The sequence below is a fragment of the Podarcis melisellensis genome (genome assembly GCF_964234715.1).
Source record: "Podarcis melisellensis genome assembly, chromosome: 5".
NCBI classification, from domain to species: domain Eukaryota; kingdom Metazoa; phylum Chordata; class Lepidosauria; order Squamata; family Lacertidae; genus Podarcis; species Podarcis melisellensis.
The window spans coordinates 68,329,429-68,353,701 of NC_138537.1; the positions used below are offsets into that span (position 1 = coordinate 68,329,429).

Consider the following 24,273-nt stretch of genomic DNA (forward strand, 5'->3'; position numbering starts at 1 on the left):
GGAACAACAGAGTGCATTGTTTTCCCCTCACTTAACCGTATTTGAAAATAGAGGCCGCAGGCCAAATTTGATTCTAGGAAACCTCCAGTGTCCCAAAGCCCATTTCAGAAATCAATCATCCAATTTCAGAAGTCAATCATCCAACTACCATCACCTTTTTGCAGCCCCAGTTAAAACACTGGCAAGGAAAAGGAAGGAGAGAAGCAGATTATTAGAAATGTTTTTATTAGAAAAGTAAAAAAACCAACAGTTGCATAGGAGTCTTCAAAAACTTGAACATCAAGTGTATTCCATGTGAACTGTAACCAATGGAAGCACTACAGACTGACTGCGAGGGTTCCTGCCCCCCCCACCCAACCCCAGCCCAGCATCACCTCACACCTCCCTCAAACATACATCACCAGGATACCCAACCATGACAGAGCACACTCCACCTTGTGTGCCCTGTGCCTCCCACACTGGTCTCATTCAGGGAAAAAATAAACACAAACAGAGCTGCGTAAATGATGCATGGTGGATTTAACGCCCCCATTCATTCAGAAGTCCTTATATTTAGCTGCCCTAGTGTGTCAGTAGTGGAGCTTCTTCATGCCCTTCTGTTCAAAGCAATGCAACACATTCTTGGGTCCCTTTAGACCTTAAAACACATATAAACACAATTGTCCATGCACCTCACCACTCACCAGATATCCATTGATTACTATCTAAGTTTTTTTTTCTTTCCGATTTCTAAAAAAAGAAAAGTTTATCACAAAAAAGCAGGCAACCTTCATCTATCCTTAGTGGCAGCCCTGCTGTTATGTCATCAGCTGTCAGGGAAAAAAATACTGCTAAAGTTGTCCCACGTGTCAGACAAGGATTTTTTTAAAGCTAGCACATTGTTTCCAGGGGGCTTTTTTTTGTCAGTTACTAAAAAGCAGAGTGCTGTTGTTGTTGTTTTTAATTTTCAAACCTTGCCTTCCTCCTCCTCCTCCTCTTTGGACTACCTGCCTAGTATCACTTGTTAAGTCAATCTTCCATCTAAATCTAACCTACAGTGGCTCAAGAGGACAGCTGCGTCTTGGAAACGGCTTGTGTTCCACAGCCCTTTAAACACGCCTCCTCCCCACTTTGGACCAGTTGCTGGCCATTATCTTTAAGAGAGTAAATGCTCAGTTTTAATTCCAACCAGGAGACACTTCTCAGCACTCTTCTATGAGCAACTGCTCAGAGCTATACAGTTTCTTTTTAATGACCCTGAAGCCAGTGCTGAGCTTCAGCGATTGGCTGAAGCCTGGAGAAAAAGCAGAGCCGGAGCTAAAGAGTCCCTGGATTTTAGGCCAGAGGCGGGAATCCAGTCTTAGAACGAGAGTCAGCTGGAAGGTCGGCACCAGGCCGGGGTCCACAGCAATCTGCCCCACACTATGGCAACCCTTCCCTTGTTCCACGCACAAGTCGATGAGGGCCCCCCTCAAGCCACAGGGCTCTCTATAGGCCAAGTGGAGGAGCTCCTTGCCAACTTGGGCGATCAGCTGGCTTGGCATGAGGAGCCTGGAGGAGCGGTTGGAGTTGATCTTCGCTTTATTCAGACTGACTTGGATTAGCTTCATGAGGTTGGAACACAGGAGCTCATCCTCCGGATCATTTAACAAGTCAAAGTCTGGCAAGGACACTTCATCCAGATATTCCTGGGCATCTGCAAATGAAGGAGAGACAACAGCCCCGTGACTACTCTGCTGCTAATGCTGCTGCAATACCTTTATTGCCACCACCCCCCTGCCAAGAAATCAAAACAGCTTTGTGCATTTCATTGTTTTTAATTGGTAGAAGCCATTCTGGGCAACAAAAAGATCACATTATAAGCTTAAGGCAGCCGCTTCTCAGCAACCCCTCTGCTAGAGAAGGCAGGCAACAAAGGCAGTGGCCGCTTGCTGGTTTGCCCATTAAACATACATAGCACTTTAAATTCCTATTTTGACCTGTAGTTGCCCATAATGCTCACTATCTCCCCCACCCTCCTCCAAGGCTTCATTAAAGTAGGCCAATTCTGCATGCACTTAAATGAGAATCACTGAGAAACCCTAACCCTTTTATGCTTTAAAGGGGTGGGAAAGGGAGTTTTTAAACGGAATTAAGTAAACATGATAGAACTCCACCCCCACCCCGTCTATGTATGCAGGTCCCCAAAGCTCCCCCTACATTAGCATCCCTAATCATCTCCCCCCAATCTGCTTAGACGTGGCACCCATTACAAGCAGCTCCCCGGCCCCAATTCTCCCAGCCCAGACCCGCATATGGAGGCCTAGGAGCCCGTTTTGCAGACATTAAGACAGACACCCCCGGTGAGATGGAGAAACCCCGCTTACCCGCTTCGGAGCTCAAGCTGCTATCCAGGGACTCGCAGTCGGAGCTCTCCAGCCGGGCGCTGCGGCCGGCGGCCCCTTGGTAGGCGCTCTCCTTCTCCCAGGCGAAGGCGGGCGGGTTCTCCCTCTGCTCCGGGATGGGAGGCAGCGGGGAGGAGAAGCTGTCCCACGAGACTGGCATCGCTGCCCTTCTTCCCACGGCCGCTTTTCCACACCGGGGGTCGGAAGACGGGTGTCCGCTACTGGGATCGACGGCTCTGTAGCAAAGGGAAAGAGGAGGGCGCAGGTGAGGATCGGAGTGGATCGGATCCCTACGTCTTAAGACCAGCTCCAAAAGATAAAGGACAGCAGACTCGACCACGGGACCCGTGCAAAACGGGCATCTAATGGAAAACCCATCTACTTACCGGCTTCAGGGCGCCCGTCGAGGAAGCTAGTGGAAGCAGCAGCAGCAGCGCTGAGCCGTAGGACCCGTAAGAGGCGCGCAGCTGCCCGAGCGACCCCGCTGCCACCCAACCTCCCTCCTCTGCCCTTTCGTTGGCACTGCGGTTCCACCCCCCGTCGCTCCGCCTTTAAATAGTCGGGTCAGGGGGTGTGCGCGCTCGGAAGCCCCGCCCCATTCCCTCCGCCGCCTTCGCCGCTTCGGCTCTCCTGCTCCGCCGCAGCTCATTGGCCGGGAGCGGGAGCTGGGCCGCTCCAATGGAGAGGGAGCGCACGTTCGCAACGTTCTCTCCTGCCCGGTTACAGCAGCCTGGGACACGCCCCCTCCACCTCCTCCTCCTCCGCGCTGTTCTTGTTCTGCGGCTGCACGGGGATGGGGGCGGGGGGAGGCTTGTGGCTGCGGCGAGGGGGTGGCGCAGGCTGCAGAACAATAGGCTGGTGTTGGAAGTGGGGGGGGGAGGGGGGAAAGGGGCGCATAACAATGTGTGTGGCACCCACCCCTGAACTTCGCACCCCTCGATGCCCGATTGCAAAATTGCGCGTTTGCACCCGGGTGCAAAAGCCTGCGGAGTTCAACGGGGCATCGCTCCCAAGTAAGCCCGAGGTGTGTGCATGCATTTTAGCACTGCGTGCAAGCAGAAGGTCCCACGGACGCGTTTACCTGGAAATCAAGCCCCCAATTGTGTGTGACAGAAAGAGAAAGCCATGTAAATAACTCCCGCTAGGGATGGGAAAGGCTTACGGCTGCCAGTCAGTGTAGGCAGCACTAAGCTCGATGGAGCAATAGTGTGTCTCAGTATAAGGCAGCTTCCAAACTGGGGGGAGGGGGTTGCTTCTGAGTAAACTCCCTTCAACGTGCATGGGATTCTAAGAGTGGGGAAGGCAAGCGATGGATCCCTCGCTGGGCGCCCAGATCACGTAGCGAGCAGGCTCCGCTGCAAACCAGTAGGGCCTGTCCTCCTTATAACGCGCACTAGGATGGACGAGGAAAGGATCGGCGCAAGTTTACTGAAAAGCCCGTCCTATTGTATTCAAGGGCGGCTTACACCCAAGTAAGTGTGGGGTTAGGACCGCAGCCTTACAGAGTCAGTGGCGAGGTAGTTTTCATAGAATCAAAGAACTGCAAGGGACCCCACGGATCATCCAGTTCAACCCCCCCCCCAATGTTGGACCCCTCCCCCAACGTGGAACTCGAACCCGAGACCCTGAGATTAAGAGTCTCTTGAGTTCTACGGATTGAGCTACCTGCTTTGTTCTCAATCCCAGTGTTACGCACGGGATTTCTCTTTCTCTCTCATGAAGCTGTGGCTCCTTTTGCATTTTGTTTTCCCCAGACACACAATAGATTTGTAGTTAAAAGGAAGGACACCGGTATATCTCACACACCCCGATCCTAACCACGATCCTAGGCCAGAGAAACCCCTTGGATTTCAAGGGAATATCCACATGATGCGCACGTAGAAACGGTTTGGCATCTGTCTGCCAACTTTAATTATAATATGCCTCCGGACACTTCCAAAGCTTAAAGGATCCGTTTCCTATTTACAGTGTTCTCTCCCAAAGACCTTAACCATGTAGATATATGGCCACGAAAGTAACAGTTGCATTAGCAGTCAGGTTACATTATTTTGACAAGCAGCCGAAGAAGTGAATCTTCCACAAAGCGGCCTGTAGAGGGATGTGTGCGTGTTTTGTTGCTGCAAAGATCAGGACACTCCCCCCCCCCCGCAAAAGTACTTGGTATTATGCGCATTTTCATCGGGCTTTTCCTTGCAATGCACAACAAGAGGAGTGATGTAAAACCCGTGTCGGACTCGGGTTCACACGTTAAGTGTTGGCCACCCTGCCAACACTTTGGATCGCCAAAAAATAACAGGGGTTTTTTTATTATTGCGCCTGCATTGACGTCAGCTCATGTCTGGGCGCTGGTGCGCGCATGGCCGCGCTATCGACTGACCGCCGCGGAGCTGATAAGGGCGGGTTTTGTTGCAATTCCTCGGGTAGAGGAGGAGGAGGCCGGTCGGTGCGACGGCGAGCTCGGCACGTCGGGGAGCTCCGTAACTCCAGCCGAGCAGTCCAGCCGCAGCCAGAACTCACACGGCGAGCTCGGCTGGGCCCTAGCGCCTCCCGGGTTCCCAGCCGTGTAAATTGCTGCGGGAATTGCATCATGAGCGAGGGGAGAGGGAGGGGAGAGGAAGCACCCGGAGCTGCTGCAAAAAAGCATATCGTTTCATCAGAAAGGAGGAAACTCCATATAATAAACTGCAGGACCTTTTCGAGGGCTTAAGGCCGGACTGACTCACCCGAGGTTTCTGGAAGAGAGGGCACTGAGTTTAGATCATGGGTAGGCAAACTAACGCCCCGGGGGCCGGATCCGGCCCAGTCGCCTTATAAATCTGGCCCATGGACGGTCCGGGAATCAGTGTGTTTTTACATGAGTAGAATGTGTGCTTTTATTTAAAATGCATCTCTGGGTTATTTGTGGGGTGTAAGAACAGCCCACCACCAGGTCTGAGGGACAGTGGACCAGCCCCTTGCTGAAAAGGTTTGCTGACCCCTGGTTTAGATAAAGATGGGTCCAGTCCAATGCAGGCTTCACACATTAATTAGGGGGGGGGATAAATGAGTTCTGAACATACTAAGCGCATCGACCTGGTGTCACAATAAGTTATTGGTTAGGTTGAAAGAGCAATGAGCCAGCGTTCGGATTTCCCCAAAACTTTTCTTCTTAAGTTCTTAAGTCAAACAATACCAAAACTAAAACTAAAACAGCTGGCAGCCCTGGGAAATGGTAACTTGGGAAACGGTAACTTCTCTGTCCGGCGCACCAAACTTTTTCTCCCATCTGCTGACAGTGGCAGCAGGCCTTAGCAGATGGCCAGCCAAGTTGCATATATTTTTGTTTTCTCCCCCTCCCCCCGCCCTCGCTACGCTTTCTCTGGTCCATAAGTTTGGCTCCTGTTGTTATTTGCTTTTATATCATAAATGCTTTCAAACAGGCAAAATAAAAATATTCACTGAGAGCAGATACGTTTTTAAATGAAAATAACCGGGGGTGAAATTAAGGTTGCCAAAACGAAGAGGAAATTTGAGCAGGTATGCGAGTTCTGTGCCCCATGGGACGCGGGTGGTGCTGTGGTCTAAACCACTGAGCCTCTTGGGCTTGCCGGTCAGAAGGTTGGTGGTTCGAATCCGCACAACGGGAGTGAGCTCCCGTTGCTTGGTCCCAGCTTAGCAGTTCGAAAGCATACCAGTGCAAGTAGATAAATAGGTACAGCTGTGGTGAGAAGGTAAACGGCGTTTCCATGCGCTCTGGCATTCGTCACAGTCCTCCGTGCACCAGAAGCGGTTTAGTCATGCTGGCCGCATGACCCAGAAAGCTGTCTGTGGACAAACGCTGGCTCCCTCAGCCTGAAAATCAAGATGAGTGTCGTACCCCATAGTCGCCTTTGACTGGACTTAACCATCCAGGGGTCCTTTAATCTACCTGTGTGCCCTATCCTGGGTTTCAGTTCACAGCGCTGCATAAATTGAAAAACAACAGAGCAGGGAGGAATACAAAAGAGGCCTCTGCCTCTTCCCTGGCGCCCTCCAGAACTTGACACCCTGGCGCCCCGCTCCACTAGCTTCTATGGGTAAGACGCCCCTGAGAACTGGTCCCTGCAATCCATTTAAAATGTGTGTGAAGCTGACTTAGGTTTATTTCCATCCTACTCACGAACATCAGTGGCTGTGTTGTGGTACATGCCCAGGCAAAAATCCACCATGCCCTGGCAAGTTTTAGGAAAGTGGGCCAGTCCAAATCCATGTGTCAGGAGATTTGCCTTAGTTTTGTCTCCCCCATCTTGGTGCCCTCTAGATTTTATTTATTTATTTTTTGTTACTACAACTCCCATCATTCCTGACCATTGGTCATACTGCTTTGGGGTGATAGTAATTGTAGTCCAAAGCATTTGCAAGGCACCAGGCTGCCATAGCCTTTGCATTTCTGTTTATGTTCCCCACATGCACGTAAACAGTGAGACTGAGATGAAGAGGAAATCTAGAGAATCCTAATTAAAATGTCTCTCAACCTGATAGTAATAATGCTACTCAGCATTTTATAGAGTGCTTGAAGACTGCTCAGAGCACTCAATCTGTATTATTATCTCAATTGTTCTTAAAAGAACCCTGTAGGCATGCCAGTGTTAATACCTTCATAATGCCAATGGGAAGAATGGAGGAGGGGCAGGCTTCAAGATCCCAGCTGGCCTAAGGGCGTCTTCTGAGTTCAGGGATGAGGTGAGATTTGAACCTGGGGAATTCCCAGCTCACATCCTGAGTCATTCAGCTGCTCTTGATGTGTCCGTCCTATCCCAAAGTGACCAGATTTCTCATCAAAGGCAGGCACATTTATTTAAATGTTCACATGTTGCTTTTCCAACATTCAAACTGATTTCCACCTGTAATTTAAGTTTTTTATTTTTTAAAAAATACAAAAAGAAGCAGTGTGTGTTTCTTATTTCAACAAGTTACTGTTTTCCTCCATCCTTCTCCAGAATGGCCCCCGTGATTTAAACTAGCCTGGTCCCATTGTTGCCTCGCAAGGTACCCCAAATTGCTCATCATTCAATTATTTTCCTGGCAGCATCTCGTTTTGCCCTTACGTATTTATTTAGGAAGTTTTCTAGATTGCTCAATCACACAATGCTCAGGAACAGTGTACATAACGAAAACAGCCATAAAACACAGCCCAAACCTATGAAACTCTCTCTGGGTTTATTCATGCTTACCTTTTGCCTCGCTCTTTCCAGGCACAGGACTGTACAGTGGTACCTCGGGTTACATACGCTTCAGGTTACACACTCTGCTAACCCAGAAATAGTGCTTCAGGTTAAGAACTTTGCTTCAGGATAAGAACAGAAATCGGGCTCCGGCGGCGCAGCAGCAGCAGCAGGAGGCCCTATTAGCTAAAGTGATGCTTCAGGTTAAGAACAGTTTCAGGTTAAGAACAGACCTCCGGAATGAATTAAGTACTTAACCCGAGGTACCACTGTACTTGAAAGCCCTGTGTCCAGTGGTTTTGTTTGTTTGTATTGCCCCAGAGTCCCCCCCCCCATGAAAACCCACTCTTTACACTCAATAAGAGCAAAAGTCAATTTTTGCTTTCCACAAATTTGTTTGTTCCAATTCAGCGCTAAAGAGCGGGGGGTTTCCTTCTTGTGGATAAGCCCCGCCCCCTTCACATACACGTCTATTCCAAAATAATCCAGATTCTGTGGTTTGTGGATTGCAGTCACAGAAGAATTCAAGTTGCATCAGTACCAGCATTTCTGCATGCCCAATGGAATAATCACACACACACACACACACACACACACACACACACATGTCCTGCAGCTTCTGATCCTGCTTCCCCAGCCAATTTAGTGGTGCATAGGGTGGAGAGATAGGAAGCCCTACTGTGCTAGCGGTAGTCCTTGCATGGTTTTATGCTAGCGGGACCAGAATTTTCCTCCACCCCCACCCCACATCCATTCTGGTTTCCGGACTGCTATGCCATTTTGGCCAAGAAAAAGTTAAGTGAGTGCAGCTAAATGAAAGTCAAAAGTCTGGTGGTCTAACCCAAATCAAGCCATAGAATAGAGGTGCAAGTGATATAGGTGCCACAATAGGACAACGAGAATGTCGTTTGTATGACCGTGAGTGATGGAGCGTTCATCCAGCATTCACCCGGATCCACTTTTTGGTGCATTTCCCAGCCACTTTCTAGACATCAAAAGGTTGAGTTTCAGAAGTGGACTTGTAAGGTGACAGCACTTTAATCCACATTAAGCTTTATAAACACGCACCCAAAGCCCTGGTAGGTGCTTAAAACCTTCCAGCAAAATCCAGCAGGCTAGAACTGTACAGAGGTGGAGGATCTCCCCACCACTGCCATGTCAGTGGCTGTATATGTCAGAAGTGGAGAACCTTTGGCTTTCCAGAGGGTGTGCAACTTCAGATCCCAGCTTGCTTGGCCTTGTGTCAGGACATTCGCCTTTCCTCATCCTTCCCCACATTGGTGCCTTCTAGGTGTTGTTGGCCTAACCATTCTCACCATCCCTGACCACTGGTCACGCTGTCTTGGGATGATGGGAGTTGTAGTCCAAAGCATTTTGGCCAGGGGCGCATCATATAGGTAGCTGTTTCATGGCTGTATCTTCCCACAGTTCTGCAGGGCAATTTTGAGCTGAAGAATGGCAGGAAGGAAGAGCTAAACATCTGTTTCTCCTTGTGCCACTGTCCCTGAACAAAACTGGAGCCCCGTGTCTGCTTTAATTGTTGTTGAAAGTCAGGAAATTTGATTACAGACCTCCTGTGTTGTGTCTGTTTAGCCTTGAATATGTTCCTCCATAAAATGTCCCAGAATCCTTTGCAGCATGATAGGGTTCAGTGCTGGACACTAAGGAGCTCTTCTTCAGCCAAAAACTCATGTAAAAAAATTATTATTTAAAAGCAGAAAGATGGAGGGATTAAGCAGGCAATGACTAAATGATCAGATTCCTTTTATCTTCATAAAGCCAATGTTTATAAGGCATTGTAAACCAACAAAGTGCACCATTGAATATAGAAGATTATCCATCTGCCCAGCACTGTTTCCTCTCTCGTTTGAACCTGCAGTTGTGACTGCAAGCAATTGCCTTCTATTAAGATATTCCCCCAGTTTTTCTCTCTCTATGGAAGCAGACACTGGCATTGCTATAGAGGCTTGATGTCAATGGAGGGGGGTGGGTTCTTAGGACAGCAAATGAGAGAGGAGGTGGATTCGTGAATCAGTTCTTTCCTGGACAACTTTGAAGGAAATGATTGAAAGCCTCTTCCAATGGAAATTTACAGGTATTTTTATTAGCTGCCATAAAACAAAAGGTAGCAGCCCTCGGACCACACTTAGAACCATGTGGTTCTCTCTGTGTGGTCATGTGACCTTGTGTGGGAATATCGTGGCACCCTGGGTTGTGAAACTGACCGGCAAGGGTGTATAATCAAGGCTGCATGGACAATGTGTAGCATCATTGCTGATAACATGGACACACAAAATAGTTCAACCCACAGATTCATTTGTTCAGTAGCATGTATTTTCAGTAGCAGGGAATTCACTTCCTTAGCCGTTCACTGTCATAAACTAGACTGATGGATGTTAAAATGGTGGCTTCTACTGAGGAAAAAGACCCCCTGCATCCCAGCCCACCCTTCAGTGATGACAAGACTTGAAAAATAATGAATACGACAAACTTTTATAAGCCCTTCCGCTCACCGCTCCTGTAGTGCTTTTTTACTACTATGACTTCAAAATTATCCCTGCAGTAATGAGGACTCAAAATCTGTTTTTCTAAGAAGCTAAATTAAAGGTTTTATACATTCTCACAATGTTCTGTGTGATGCACAAAACTGCTTTGCGGACTGTCTCATGGGACCCGCAGGATATGCATTACAAACCCCATATATAGTGGCTCATAGATTGTAAAGTCACTCCAAAAAAACATACCGGTATACACTGCAGAGAAAGGTGTGTTTGTGTGTGTGTGCGATGTAGGCAATACATTATTGCTATTTACATTGCATCTGTTAAAATACACGTAGCCCTTGTTTAAAAATCCGTATTATTGTCTTGATATGTGGAAGCTTGCAAAATAGTGTGTGGGACTCAAATAAATTTTACCTGTTGAAATGAATAAAGCTAACCTATTCATTAACTTCAGCAGATGAGTAAAAATGAGCACATCCCTTGGCTGGAATTCAAAGTCATGCTGTGTTGAATGTTCCACCTCTACAAACCTATTAGCTTGCCAGACAGAACAATCCCCCCTCAACCCTGTGTGCTGTTGTGGGGGTTCTTCCATAGTTAATTTTGTGGGGTTCAGGGGGCAAACAGAAGGAGGAGAGGGGTTCATTAGGTTAACCCCACCCATTGCTTTTAGAAAAAAAAATGATGGTAAAATACAGACCTAAAAAGAAAAGCAGCATTTCAAATCCCCCCTCTTAAAAAAGCACAGACTCTTGCATGGCTGTAAGTATGGAGGACCATAAACGTCCCAGTCTCTGAAAAGCAGTGCAATCATTCATGTTTTCAGTTGAATGCCACCCTTTTTCTGGCTGGTGGGGGGCTTGCTCTCTTTCTTTCTCTTCCAAGGGTCCACAGGTTGCCTTGGGTCATATCCAGTAGATCCTATGAAGATTTTATTTTTAAAACGTGCACCCTGGTTTATCTTCCTAAGAAATCAAAGCAGCTAGCCACATGAAGACCAGTAACACAAGAATCATGTCAAGAAAGTAACCCCAAACAGCAGCAGACAGGAGCAAAAGCAGCCAAACAGATAGCCAAAGCTAAGCAAGCTCATAAATGTCATAAAAAGTAGTAAAATCAGAAGCAGAACATTGAAAAGAAGAGCCTAGCCCCATCAAGGCAGCAAACAGAAGGGACCGAGACTGATAGTAAAAGGCCTCTCTGAAAAAGGCAGGTTTTATTTAGGCAGCTGGAAATATTCATGGTAGTATCCAACATTAGTTATACTCAGATTAGATCTATTTAAATCAATGGAGTTATGTTGCTTAAATCCACTGGTTTATGATTAACACTGGGTATGATCCTCAGTGTTGGTGCCACAACTGAAAAGGCCCTGCTTCTTATGAGTAGACTGCCAGGGACGGTTTTGTAAATCATGTGTGTTCATGTGATACACCATCACTGCAAAGGTTCCGATGCATTATAAAGGTGGTATATTCAAATAAAGTGTCGTTAATGTTTAGATGCAGGGAATACAGCATTTTCTTTTGGTCTCATACAGTGCTCCTTTTATTTTGGAACTCTTTAGCTGGCAGCCCCAGCGGGTGAATGAGGAGGCAACAGCGGCGAAGGGGATGAACGGCAGGGCCCCTGTATCAGAGCACACCTTGACAGATGCCTCAGTCATGCTGGTCCTAGGCATCATCTCTCGTTGGCGAGAGAATATGCAGCAGAAACTCAGGTGTTGAGTGGAATGCAGGCGTGGGGTGGGGGGAGATGGGAAGACATATGGGAGATGGTGGTCTTTAAGTTGCCCAGGTCCCCGAACCACTTAGGCCCTTAAAACCAGTGGCGTAGCGTGGGTTGTCAGCACCTGGGGCAAGGCAAGTAATTTGCGCCCCCTAACCCGTGGATTTGCGCCCCCTAACCTGTGGATTTGCGCCCCCTAACCCTAACTCTCAGATGTTGCGCCCAGTACGGCTGGCCCCCCTTGCACCCCCACGCTACGCCACTACTTAAAACTAAGAACTAGCACCAGAACTGTTTCCTCCCAAGCTGTACATGCACTGTTCTGCTCTTGAAGCCAGTGATTCAGCAACAACCTGACCATTTCTTTACATCTAACTTTAATTTTTTTAAAAAGTGGCATTTTCTGAAAATGGTTCCTTCAAGCATCCCCTGAAAAGTCTGGCAAATGCTCTAGCATTGTGTTTACCTAGGAAGCATGCTGTATTAGCCGATTTACGTTTTGCAAAGTCAAAGAAAAGGAACTGGACAAGTTAAGCATTTGACGCCACTGGACCCTAGGATGCAGATGAGTTTTATATGCTACAGATTGGCGCACCATCTGTGCCCTGGGCTCAGCCTCGGGATCTGTTTTTAATGCCAGGGCTCTGAGTCCTGGAAAATGTGAAATAATCCTAAGGAAACATGCCTTTGAGCATGTGCAGAGTGTCCCCTGCTCCCCATGGCCAACAAATAACCACAGCCTTTCTCCACACACCTAGGGCTATGGAACGGGGGCTTCTAGGACAGATGGCATCCTTGACCCCGGGCACACCTCTCCTGTTTGAATGTAAGCACTGGTTAGAGAAGGAGGGGAGGAATTAGGCCAGCTAGTTCTATTTGTAGATCCCACTAATGACTCAGCATGTCACCTTGGTGGCAACAAGGAGGAACCGGGTTTTTGCTCCAGTGAATCAATCTGTAAAAGAATTTAAAACTGTGTCTGATGCCTGCGCGGTGCTCTCAGACAGGTTTATACCTGAATGGTGCTCCCGTATGTCCAAATCTGCAATTTATTATCAAACAGCCAAAGATCAGAATTTGTTAAAGGCTGGGGAGCATTTCCCATGGAAATGTAAGCATCTGTATTAATTCATTGGTAGCACACCCTCAACGTTTATTTTACTGCATTACTAAGGATAACTTTGATCATTGTGGAAGTCAGTATATATTTTTGAGCACTGTCCCTTCCTAAGGGATTAGTTTAGGAATGATGGAGCGGAAGATACATACTGCTAGGCAAAGGCTTCCAAGTGGCTGAGGGACACAGATTTAAGCTCAACCTGTTATTTTGCCCATGATTCTTGTGCCGGCCGCAGATTATTTGTGGGGGGACTCGTACATCATTTGACCTCAATTTTCTCAGGACAATCGGTCCACTGCAGCTGACCTCAATTCCATCCACTGAAGTCATTTGTGTTGACTACAGACAAGCTGGCGACAATTCAGGGCGGGCTTGATTCGCGTTCATCATCGCCGACAGCATAGGTGACCTGGGAAGCAAATGGCGAGAGGCACGTTGTGAAGGGAAAGGTGCTGAGAACAGGAAGGACGGTTGCAGTCTGCACAGGACTACCTGTGATTACCGAATGTCGATAATACACAGGATGGCTCTCTTTGCTGCCTGGGGAGGGTGCTGTTAGCAGGGAAGAGGTTAACCCTTTACCACCAGCACCCCGGCACCCACCCAACAGCTTATTTCTCCTTGTTCAAATAGCAGTTGTGGGTGGGTAGGAAAGCAGTATTCATTAGGCCCAAAGGCACAAAGAAAAAAGTCTAAGAAGACCCCACCTTAGCCCTGCTTAATCCTGGGGAAGAGGAAGGAGACACTCACAACCACAACATTCTGGCAACATTCTGGCCATGGTTCTGGCAACAAGGACTTCAAAGCAGTCAAAAACTTACCCTCCTTTTCCAGTACAGTCTCCCGCACTGCTCTCAGGTTTCAGCCTTGCTGAATCTTTTAAGTGGCCGAAATCTTTCAAGTGGAGATTTGTATCCCAGTCTGTATCCATATCAGACTCAACAACAATGTTGTTGTTTTTTTAATCAAGGCTTTTCGATTATTGGGTTGTTTTTTAATTGTCAAATTGCCTTGGGATTTTTTTAATGAAAAGCTATCCGTAAATGAAATAAATAAACACATGAATAAACTGGCTGCCCATTATATATTGTCAGTGAAATAATTTCCTCACGCGAAAGCAAATTCATGTAGGTTTTCATTCTTTGCGAGGAGGCAGTGGAGGGGAGATGGTATCCTTATGCTGATTCACATTTACTTGCATCATATTAGGAGACAAAGCAACATTTTGTGGGGGAGCGGAGTTTTGTCCATTATTGGTAATTGTCAAGCGGCTAAATAAATGAATAAAAGCAACAGCTGGGGAAAAAACCAACAGCCTAAAACTAATGAAACATTAGCATAAATGCCACATAGAACAGGGACTGATCTTATGGGTTAAAGCAGGCTTCCTCAACCTCGGCCCTCCAGATGTTTTTTGGCCTACAACTCCCATGATCCCTAGCTATCAGAACCAGTGGTTAGGGATGGTGGGAATTGTAGTCTCAAAACATCTGGAGGGCCGAGGTTGAGGAAGCCTGGGTTAAAGCCTGGGCGAATGGATAGGTCTTCGCAGGATGTTTTCAGCACCTGATGGTTGCTACTTCACATATGGCAGAGGGAAGGGCATTCCATAATACAGGGGTAATGGCAGAAAATGCCCGTTTTTCAGGTCACCGCTGGATAATATTCCATAGGGGGTGGTGTCACATGTAGAATTTCCCCACAAGTAGAATGTCCACAACAGACCATGGAGCTGCCTAGCAGGAGGTTGGATGGAGTTGGCTCTGAGGCCGTCCACCCACAAAGGATTTAGAAGGATTCTGGTCTGTGATGTTAGAATCATGACTTGCAGGTCCTTCTGGTGTTCCAGGAAGAAGTAGGGCGTTGGTGCCTTACCTGCAGGGTTCCTGTTATTATACGTCACAAGAGACCACCTGAGGAGCCCATCTTGCCATTTCTCAGTCTCATGGTATAAGGCTGCTTGTGTATGCAATGAGAGGGAGAGGTGGGGAAATAGAACATGATGTGGATTCTCCTTTCTTGGATGTTTTTAAGCAGAGGTTGGATGGCCATTGGTCATGTATGATCTAGTTGACATTGTGGTTGCATTAGATGACCCTTGGTGTCCCTCTACAATTCTATGATTCTATGTATTTGTTTATTTTATCAACTTAGATGCCACTTGCCAGCTCTACAGCTCCTAAAAGGCTATGGCATTAAAATAACAAACAGTCATCCCATATCTGCCTTGACAGAAAAGTCTATCCAGGTTCTAACTGGGTAAGAAGAGAAAGCTGAAGATAAATTTAGATACAGAAAGAAATGTAAATCCTGGTTCTCTAAGCCACACATCAGGTGATATACCTGTCTTTGGACCTTATGATTTACTGATGACCAGTTTTCCTTAATTTCAGATTTCATTTCCCCCCACTTCCTGGAACTCTTGATGGTTGCATCCAAGAGATGTCTTCCCTCAAAAGCTGAAAAAATAGCATTTTATTGCAGCTTCCTGTTGTTTCATTCCAGTGAATGGGCCTCTGTACCTTCAGTCTCTAGAACACTTGAACCAGTCTTTCTCAGAACCATCAATGCCAGCATAACACTGTTTCTGTTTTCACCTTGCTTTTTACGCTGTGCTGTGCTTCCGAATAAGCCCCATTGAACTGAAAGCAACTTACATCTGAGTAGACTTGCATAGGATGGGGTGCAAGCAATTTATTATGGTATTATTCTGTAGCTATAGCTTCCCCAAACCTTCTTTATTTAAAACCAAATTTGAAAAAAACACAACAGCACTATGTTCTGTAGAGTAAGTAAAATGCTGGGTATTTTTGTAACAGAGGATTCAAACAGTCCTGACCTCAACTTTAAAACCAAATGCAAAAGCTACATTTCTTGCAAAACCGTTTCCATTTCTTTTCTACATTCTACCCCACCGTTGGTGGCCTAAAGACTAGTGTTACAATACTGGAAGGAGCACATGTCTCCACGCACCCCAGCCAATTGCTCAGTGATCAGAAGACGTAACTTCTTTTGCGATTTATGAAAAAGCCACCTGAAGCAGGTGGCAAAAAGGGAAGAAACACTCAGATAGTGGGGACCCCGACTTGGAATTGTTTACATGAAGTAATGACCAGCAGGCTTTGCTGGAACCCATTTTTCCTTTTCTCTCTCCCCTCCCCACCTGCTTCCCGTGTTGGTATTGTTTTGATTGTATTTACTTTTACAGTGGTACCTCGGGTTACATATGCTTCAGGTTACATACACTTCAGGTTACAGACTCCGCTAACCCAGAAATAGTACCTCGGGTTAAGAACTTTGCTTCAGGGTGAGAACAGAAATCGCGCGGCAGCAGCAGGAGGCCCCATTAGCTAAAGTGATGCTTCAGGTTAAGAACAGTTTCAGGTTAAGAACAGACCTCTGGAACGAATTAAGTACTTAACCCGAGGTACCACTGTACTATAAATCAATAACATTTAAAACAAAAACAAAAAACAGTTTCGCATTCCATCTGAACCCTAAATTGTGGTTTGTCTTAATTGTGTTTTGTTGAAACAGGCCAGCTTCATAACCCATGGTTTGAAGTTGGCTTGTTTCAAAGTATTCGTATTTAGATCAATTACAATTTGTTAGATTTGAAGAAGACAACACGCTGTAGTTAGTAAGACAATGGAAGTGAAAGCTTCCAATCTCGTCCTTGTGGCTGTCTAGACTGAGCAGTGTTTCCCAAACTTGGGTCTCCAGCTGTTTTGGAACTACAAATCCCATCATACCTAGCTAGCAAAACCAGCGGTCAGGGATTGTAGTCCAAAAACAGTTGGAGACCCAAGTTTGGGAAACACTGGTCTAAAAAAGGAGAGCATTTGACCCCAGGCTTTTTTTCTTTAATGATAAACCGTGGTTATTGTGATGCTCAAAAGTAGCCAGAGAATTGAAGACAGGAAGACAGAAGCATTATTTTTTTAATATAATGTGTACAACATAGATGCATCACACTATTATAGGGTTACCAGACATCCCTGGCTCCCGGGGACAGTCCCTGGATTTGCAAATCTGTCCCCAGACAAATTCTGTCCCCGGAATGTCCCCAGATTTGCAAATTTGTCCCTGGGAAACGTGGCAATGACAGCCTCAGCGGCCCGGAGCCAGCCTGGTAGCGCAGTTGGCTCTGGCTGGTTTCAGGAGCTGCTCGCTGCCGCCGCCACTGCCAAAGGAGAATTGGGGATGTTTGGTGGTACAGATCTCCTGCCCCTTCCCCCTTTGTTTTGGCAGATCAAGGGAGGCTCGGGAGTCGCGGGTGGGTGGCTGTTGCCCAGGAGGGGCGTGAGGCACGCGGTTTCTCTGCCAGGCTAGGTGCAAATCCCTTCTTTCGCACCCTGTGAAACATAAATGCACAGAGTTTTTTAAAAAAACTGGGCAATGGCCAGCTGCCTGCGACTCCTGAGCCTCTCCCGATCAGTCAAAACAAAGGGGGAAGGGGGAGGAGATTGGAGGAGGCTCTGGAGTCACAGGCAGGCAGCTGCCGTTGCCCAGTTTTTTAAAAACTCTGCACATTTATGTTTCACAGGGTGCGAAAGAAGGGCTTTGCACCTTTATACAATATGCATGTGTGCTTGGGCCCAGGGTCTTTTGCCTCACCATCCTCACTACTGACTCCCTGTTGCCACTCAGCTTCAAAAAAAAAAAAAGTATCCCCGGATTCATTGAAAAAAAATCTGGTAACTATACACTATTATCCCTCAGATTTTAGTGATTCTTTAAAATCCTACAAAGCTGGTTTGACCAGAGATGAGGGTGGCATTTAACTAACTTTTACTCATAGTAGATCCATTGAAATTGATGGACGTAACTTAGTTATGTATATTCGTTTCCAGGGGTCTACACTGAGTAAAACTTTGTTAAATTCTATCCTAAGCATCGCATGGGGAAGGATGCCCGTCTTGCGTTACTTTCACCTCTCAGGAATTATTGTTTGTCTCCAGTCTGAGGAGACATGCTTAGGATCAGATCGTACCTCACTTTACTTTGAGGAAAGTACAATTAGGAATTCAGTTCTGGTGCTTGATCTTGTGCAGAGTAAAAAACACTGCGCAAACCAGCAAGTGAAGCTTTTCTCAGCATGGAGGTCAACAGAATCGCTTGTCAGTGCCTACAGATCAAACTGTTTTTAAAGGCACAGCTACAGAAAAACTGGCAAGCCAATCTTCATGCAGCTTTAAAGGAAGAAAAAAAAACCCCAATGTTTGCACGCCCAGTCAGATCTAGCATACCTACATCTACTGCTCCTTAAGAAAAACAACAGCAATTTGACATCTTCTTTTTTTGAACTGCCCTTAAGTTCTTCCTTATTGATATAACTTTCTGGAAGAAGGGAGCAGGGGCATTTCCAAAAAAGGGGGGGCTATATAGAAAGAAAAGGCACCCAGCGACTTTAACTCCAAGAAATGGGCAAATAGAAAAAAACAGTCTGAAGCACTGAAGGTGACTCATCCAAGCTGATTGATGCCTGTTTCCCTTTGGGGCAAGTTGGGGCATGTGTCTGCTGTGGTTTCAACCTGCTCTTACCTGTGGCTTTATTTGGTCTTTTGGAGGCATGCAGAGATCCCCTGCGAGCACGAAGGCCAGATTAACCACGGTGTAATTGGAGTAATTGCAGCAGGGCCAATGCCTGCAAGGGGTCCTTGTTGTCTGAAATATATATATATATATATATATATATATATATATATATATATATATATATATATGCAGGTTTTGGTGTCCTCGGGTGTCTTCCCGTGTAAAAGTTGGGGTGTCTAGGCGACGTTTCGACGAGGTCTCACTCGTCATCTTCAGGCTGGTGCTTTCGGCTTCTTGTTACTGAAACGTCGCCTAGACACCCCAACTTTTACACGGGAAGACACCCGAGGACACCAAAACCTGCATTCCTGTACCCGTGAAAATCTACGAAAGCATATATATATATATATATATATATCCCTTCCTGGAGGCAAGGTATGAATTAAAATGTGTAACCTGACAAGGGAGCAGGTTTTCCAGAAGTTGGTGACACAGGTTTCATGCAGAACACTTCCAGAAGTCTGAAGGACCTCCCACCCTGATTGGCCCTGAAGTCATCGTCTCCCACTCTTATTGCTTTTTTGGAGGCAAAAGGTGGCAAAGGAGCATATTCTGTTGCCTAGGACGAAAATGATGCCAGAGCTCGCTTCTTCCATCAGCAGGGCTTTTTTTGTTTTCAGCTGGAAATCACTGGAACTCAGTTCTGGCACTTCTCGGGTGGGTGCCATTGCCCTCCAAGTGTCCCTATTTTCCAGGAACATTCCTGATTTAGAGAAGCTGTCCCTGTTTCTGATTTGATCCTGGAATGTCCCACTTTTCCTTAGGACGTCCCTATTTTCTTTGGAGAAATGCTGGAGGGTATGGAGTTATCTGACCCCCGAGCCATCTGAAGGCAATGCTGTATAGGGAAGGTTTTGTTTTTCTAAAAAAGTTTAATGTTCTGTTTTTATATATGTTTATATATGTTTTATATATATTCTGTTTTTATATATGTTGGAAGCTGCCCAGAGTGACTGGGATAACCCAGCAAGACGTGTGGGGTATAAATAGTAAAATTATCATTATGGAATGAGACTTCCTTGTTTTCATAGGAGAAATGTTGGACAGTATGTTATAAGAGAACAGGCATTCACGGCAAATTCTAGAACCTCTTTTTCTAGAAAAATAGCACTGGTTGTCACGACTCACTTTTATGTTTTGGTTTGCATACTTCCTGTGAGCGAGAGTGATTTTGAGGTAGGTGAAAGCAAACTAGAGAGCTGGTAGGTTCCTTCCCAGTCTTTAAGATACCACAAGACTTTTCTTTGTGGTACCTTCTTTCATGTGTTGCGTTGCCCCAGGGACCCCAACCACTGGATCTGACCTTGGTAAGTGCATCCACAAGTTCTGTTTCATGTCCCCCAACATGGTACTTTAGCAAAGTATGCCCATGAACAGGCCAGAGTTTTAGTATAGCCCAGTTTTATCCTTCTGGCCAGTTGCCCGGACTGGAGGATGTGAAGTTCTCCCACAAATTGTGTCCTCGGTGTTATCATCATTATTTCCTCTCCTTTTCTACAGAGGAAAAGCAGCAGATTGTAACCTTCAGGGAGGTTGTTCTTCAAACACAGCGGCAGTCAATTCTATCTGACAGAGCGGACTCTGGCCCATGGAAGATGGCAAGGAAAGACGTCCTTCCTTGTTGGTGTTGGCACGGTTTTGAAGCGAATTGGACAACGTTGGGTTTGGGGCATAGCTATGACCCTAGGTTTGAGTAGCAATTGCTCAGTTTGTGGGGCACAGCAAAACCTGGGGGTTTCACTAAAAAAATACTACAAAACAACAGTTTGGCACCAGTTTGGAAGGGGTCCCAAATTTTGGGGTTAATGTTAAGTACGAACCCCGTTTTTGCTGTATCAGTGGCTCAGTTTGTGGGGTGCTGCAAAATGTGGGGTTTTCACTGCAAAACAACCTGCAAAACGTGTGACGCAGGTTTGGAGAGGATCCCAAATTTGGGGGTTCGTAGTTAATTTTCCTGCGGATAAGCCACCTTTGGATCTGGTCTCCCTCTTAGAATTGCAGCCTTGCTTGCTTATCCGCTAAATTGGTTGGCTATTTGACCTTTTGTTGAACTTTGCCCTGATATCAGTATTAGTGAAGGATGGGTTATCAATCTTTTAAATGAGTAAATAAAGATTGATTAAAAGATTTATATGCCGCTCTTTTCAGTCTTAACTTTCACGATCCTAAAACCACCGACCGCTGCCAAGATAAGCATGTAAATAAGAAGGCACAAATGAATTCAGCAGAGCCCTCAAATGCAAATGCTTAACCCAGCAGAAAGCAGCCAAAGCCACTGGAATTAAAACCAGGCAGATCACATGGTGGAAGAAAAGCCGAGGCGAATTATGGCAGCGATCCTGGCAGTCAGAAGGAACCTAGTGACACTATTTTTGCCCTTGTGCAATTGGCTCATTTCTCCCGCCTCCCCGTCTGCTTTTGTCTGACGTGTCTGCAGTAGCCGGGATTCATCTGGAAGGAGATCAAACTCCAGAGCAAAGCAGCACACACTGTGGTACTACCATCCCTGGAAATGGTTAAAAACAAAAACAAAAATTCTTGGGCTGCCGGGACGGACGGCCTTGCGAGGCAGAAGAGGCACTCCCCCCCCCAAAAAAACCCCCCAACCCTCCCACCCGGCTCCAAGGCAGGCATGTGCTGAGCTCAGTGATTTTTGCTCATCTGAGGGAGGGGGTTGGGGGGCCTGCTGAAATTGCGCAGCAAAAGAAGGAAGCAGGAGCAACTATTCAGAAGTGCAGGAGATGGGACAGTCCTGGGAACTCCCTGAGGGCTGAAGGGATGCACTTAAAGGATGACTGAAAAAGCCTTCCTGCTTGCGTTTATTGAGTTCTTCCTGTGTGCTGGGAAGGGAACCTGTGGCCCTCCAGATGTTGTTAACCTCTGGTACCCATAAATCCCAGGCATCATTGCTAACGGACAGGGAGGCTGGGAGCCGAAGTCCAACAGCAACAGGAGGGCCAAGCTTCCTTTATGCCTCCATGTAGCATTCTCACATTTTTCAGAAAAAGCCACTGAGGTGGGATTTTTTTTTTGGGGGGGGGGGGGACAGATGGCAAGGAGACAACAGTGTTCTCCTCCTCCTAAGTATTCATGTTGCACTGCGGAGTAATGTGAATAAAAAGGCAAGTCTCCGCCCCAAGGAACTACAGATCAACAGGAGGAGGGACAAGAGGGAAGGGAGTTTGTTGTTGTCTGCCTTGAGAGACAATGGAGTGAACCACCCAGGGTGAAGTGAAACTACTGAATATGAACAGCTCCTGCTGTGGCTTCAGAGACGGGTAGCTCATAACCGCTACCTCCCCTGCATTGCTTTTGCGCCAAAGTGACATCTCCAGGGAACAAGCCTTGACAGTGTGTATGGAGGTCCAGGGCTGCCCAGACGACAATATCCCCTCTTGGCCTCGCTGAGGTGGTCCAAAGGAAAGCAGAGCAACACGTTTGTCACCAGCTTGGCTGCAGGAGTCGCCAGAAGGAGGCCTACAAAGCGCCATCCGACCATCTCAGGGACTCCAGATTTACGTAGGATTCACTGATGAGAAAATACACATGGGTTGCAGATGGCTTCAAGGGCTAGGTTTAGGGGCAGACAACCCAGAGGATGCCATGCTGGGGGGTGCTAGGCTTGGGCTGCTTCTTCAGCTATCCTCTCAGCAGCTGAGCTTGGTAGTGCAGACATGACACCTATGGCTGGGGGTGGGGGGAGTTGGACCTCAGACCCAGGGGCTGATTTCAGCCTTTCATGTCCCTCTGTCCCTCCCTTCTTTGCACCCTCAAATATTCTTGCCTGGCTGGAATACATTATTGAACTCTGATTATGTCTTTTGCTGGTCTGGGTGGATGCTAGAGAGGAATGTGCGAGTGTGTGTAGAAACTAGCCTCCTGTACAAATGGTACATTCCAAAGGCTTCACAAGCTCGTTGCTTCTATGGCAACACCCTTGTAGTTGACCAACTCTTTAGACACGTAAAGAGGATGCTTAACAAGAGCAGTTCCTTTTGTTACAGACTCCAACCTTACAGATACAAAACCTCCCTGCAGGTGACCTGAAGGAATCGTCCAAATCAACCCCCACAACTATATATAGTGTAATGATTCCAATACAGCATAATAAAAGCATGATAATGAACAAAATCAATACAATAAACCTTAATACAAACACACCCTAAAGCCCAGATTGCATTCCTGCAGCATTAATAGAATTAAATATGCCCATATGCCTGGGAGAATATGTCTTGTCTGACTGGCACCATCAGTAAAGGACACTGGAGCCGAAGTCTGAGGCCCCACTCAGCAGAATGAGTTGGAGAGCTCCCCAATGCGGCAGGGCTGGTCTGTCACACTTTGAAGGAATGCAAAGTAATGCACATTGCCATCTATAACGAGGATGCTGTGCATAAGACCAGTAAGCCCCGAACTGAGCCTGTATCTTAGGTCAGACTCCATGCATAGCAGGGCCACATGGGAGGCAGAAATTGTTTCACCACTTCTTTGGGCACCCAAGGGCCACAACCAGTTTTTAGGGGACATAGAGATGGCTGTACCTTCTGTGCATGCCAAAATAAGGAGGTCCGAGGGAGATTCTTCTCGTGTTTGGAATTTGCTTCCTGACTCCAGAGCAATCCTCAATAGCTCAAGGGCTTGAGAGGAAATCTAAAGCTGGGCTTCTTGCCAGAGGTAGCTGGTCTAGACAGAGATGGTCTCCGCTTCCCTGCCCCCCCCTCGCCTCCCTTCCTAGCTGCCAAACCGGTCTCCATGAATGCTAATTCTTCATGCACCCGGTCGGCTAGCTTCATAAAACAGCATCCAGACATCCAAGCACGAAGGGCAAAGGGCATTTCTCTGCTAGATTCGTTTCTATGCTATTCCTGGTGTTGTCTAAATTGGGGGCCTTTTTTGTTGTTGGTGGTGCGTTGCTGCACTTATGCGTGCCATCTCATCGTCTGGGCGGTCGCATTGCTGGAGCGTGAGGGTGCTGGATCATGTATCGCCTCCCAGAGAACGGAGGACAAACTGGGAAATGGAGGAGATTAGAGACGGGGAAGGAGCTCTGTCTAAACATCCTCTGCAGCAGCCGCCTTTCCCAGCCGGCAGGGCTGGGCTGGGAATTGTGGGCCGGCACATCTTGAGGTCACCGGGTTGGGAAAGAGCTGCTCTGCCCTGTCAGCTCCCTCTGTGCACTTGCAAAGCCGGGATGAGAGATGCCATCAGATTAGATCAGGCCTGTACAACCTGCAATCCATCACACCCAACACAGCCCACAACTCTGCAAGGCAGGCTCACCGAGAGGGGGCTTGATAAATCTCCTGCCTGGAACTGTACAAACAAAGGGGCCGTGCAGCCTCTGGCAGACTGCATGACCGATGGGCTGCCTCTGGCTCTGTGGGGCGCATTTTGCGCAGGATTGTGCTCAGATCAGGTTGGACAGGGATTGGCTGTCTCCTCCTCTTGCTTCAGAGTGGATCCGTGATTCTGATCCTGGCTGGGGACCCCAAGTGAAAATAATAAAGAGGATCCTGAAAAGCCATAAGAGGGAGGAAAGGTTGCTACAGAGGCAACTTGCTTTTAAAACTGAAAAGCGTCTTGCCTTTTCAGCAGAGCAGTGGAAGTATACTTTGAAGAACGCCTCCTCCGTGCTTCAGGTTGGACACAGAGGATGCATTGCAATTTGGAAATGTTTCAATGACACCTCCCACAGCGTGGCTGTAATATTTTACTTTCGGTGCTGTGATCACCTATGAAGAACAAGAAAACCAGATTAGCGATCCTCACCTTGGCAT

The 24,273-nt window shown here is 47.1% G+C and overlaps 1 protein-coding gene and 1 long non-coding RNA gene across 2 annotated transcripts; one reads left to right on the forward strand and one right to left on the reverse strand.

Moving 5' to 3' along the window:
- Positions 1-208: 208 nt before the first annotated feature.
- DDIT4 (DNA damage inducible transcript 4) lies at positions 209-2,906 on the reverse strand. The gene is made up of 3 exons (XM_081913208.1): positions 2,750-2,906; positions 2,346-2,599; positions 209-1,675 (listed from the first exon to the last, which is right to left on the reverse strand). The coding sequence occupies exons 2-3, from the start codon at positions 2,521-2,523 to the stop codon at positions 1,182-1,184; spliced, it is 672 nt and encodes a 223-aa protein (XP_081769334.1). The 5' UTR covers positions 2,524-2,599; positions 2,750-2,906; the 3' UTR covers positions 209-1,181.
- Positions 2,907-11,300: 8,394 nt separating this feature from the next.
- On the forward strand, positions 11,301-13,854 carry LOC309370954. Its single transcript, XR_014168760.1, has 3 exons — positions 11,301-11,770; positions 12,537-12,604; positions 13,181-13,854. It is a non-coding gene; the product is annotated as an uncharacterized lncRNA (long non-coding RNA).
- The last annotated feature ends 10,419 nt before the right edge of the window (positions 13,855-24,273 follow it).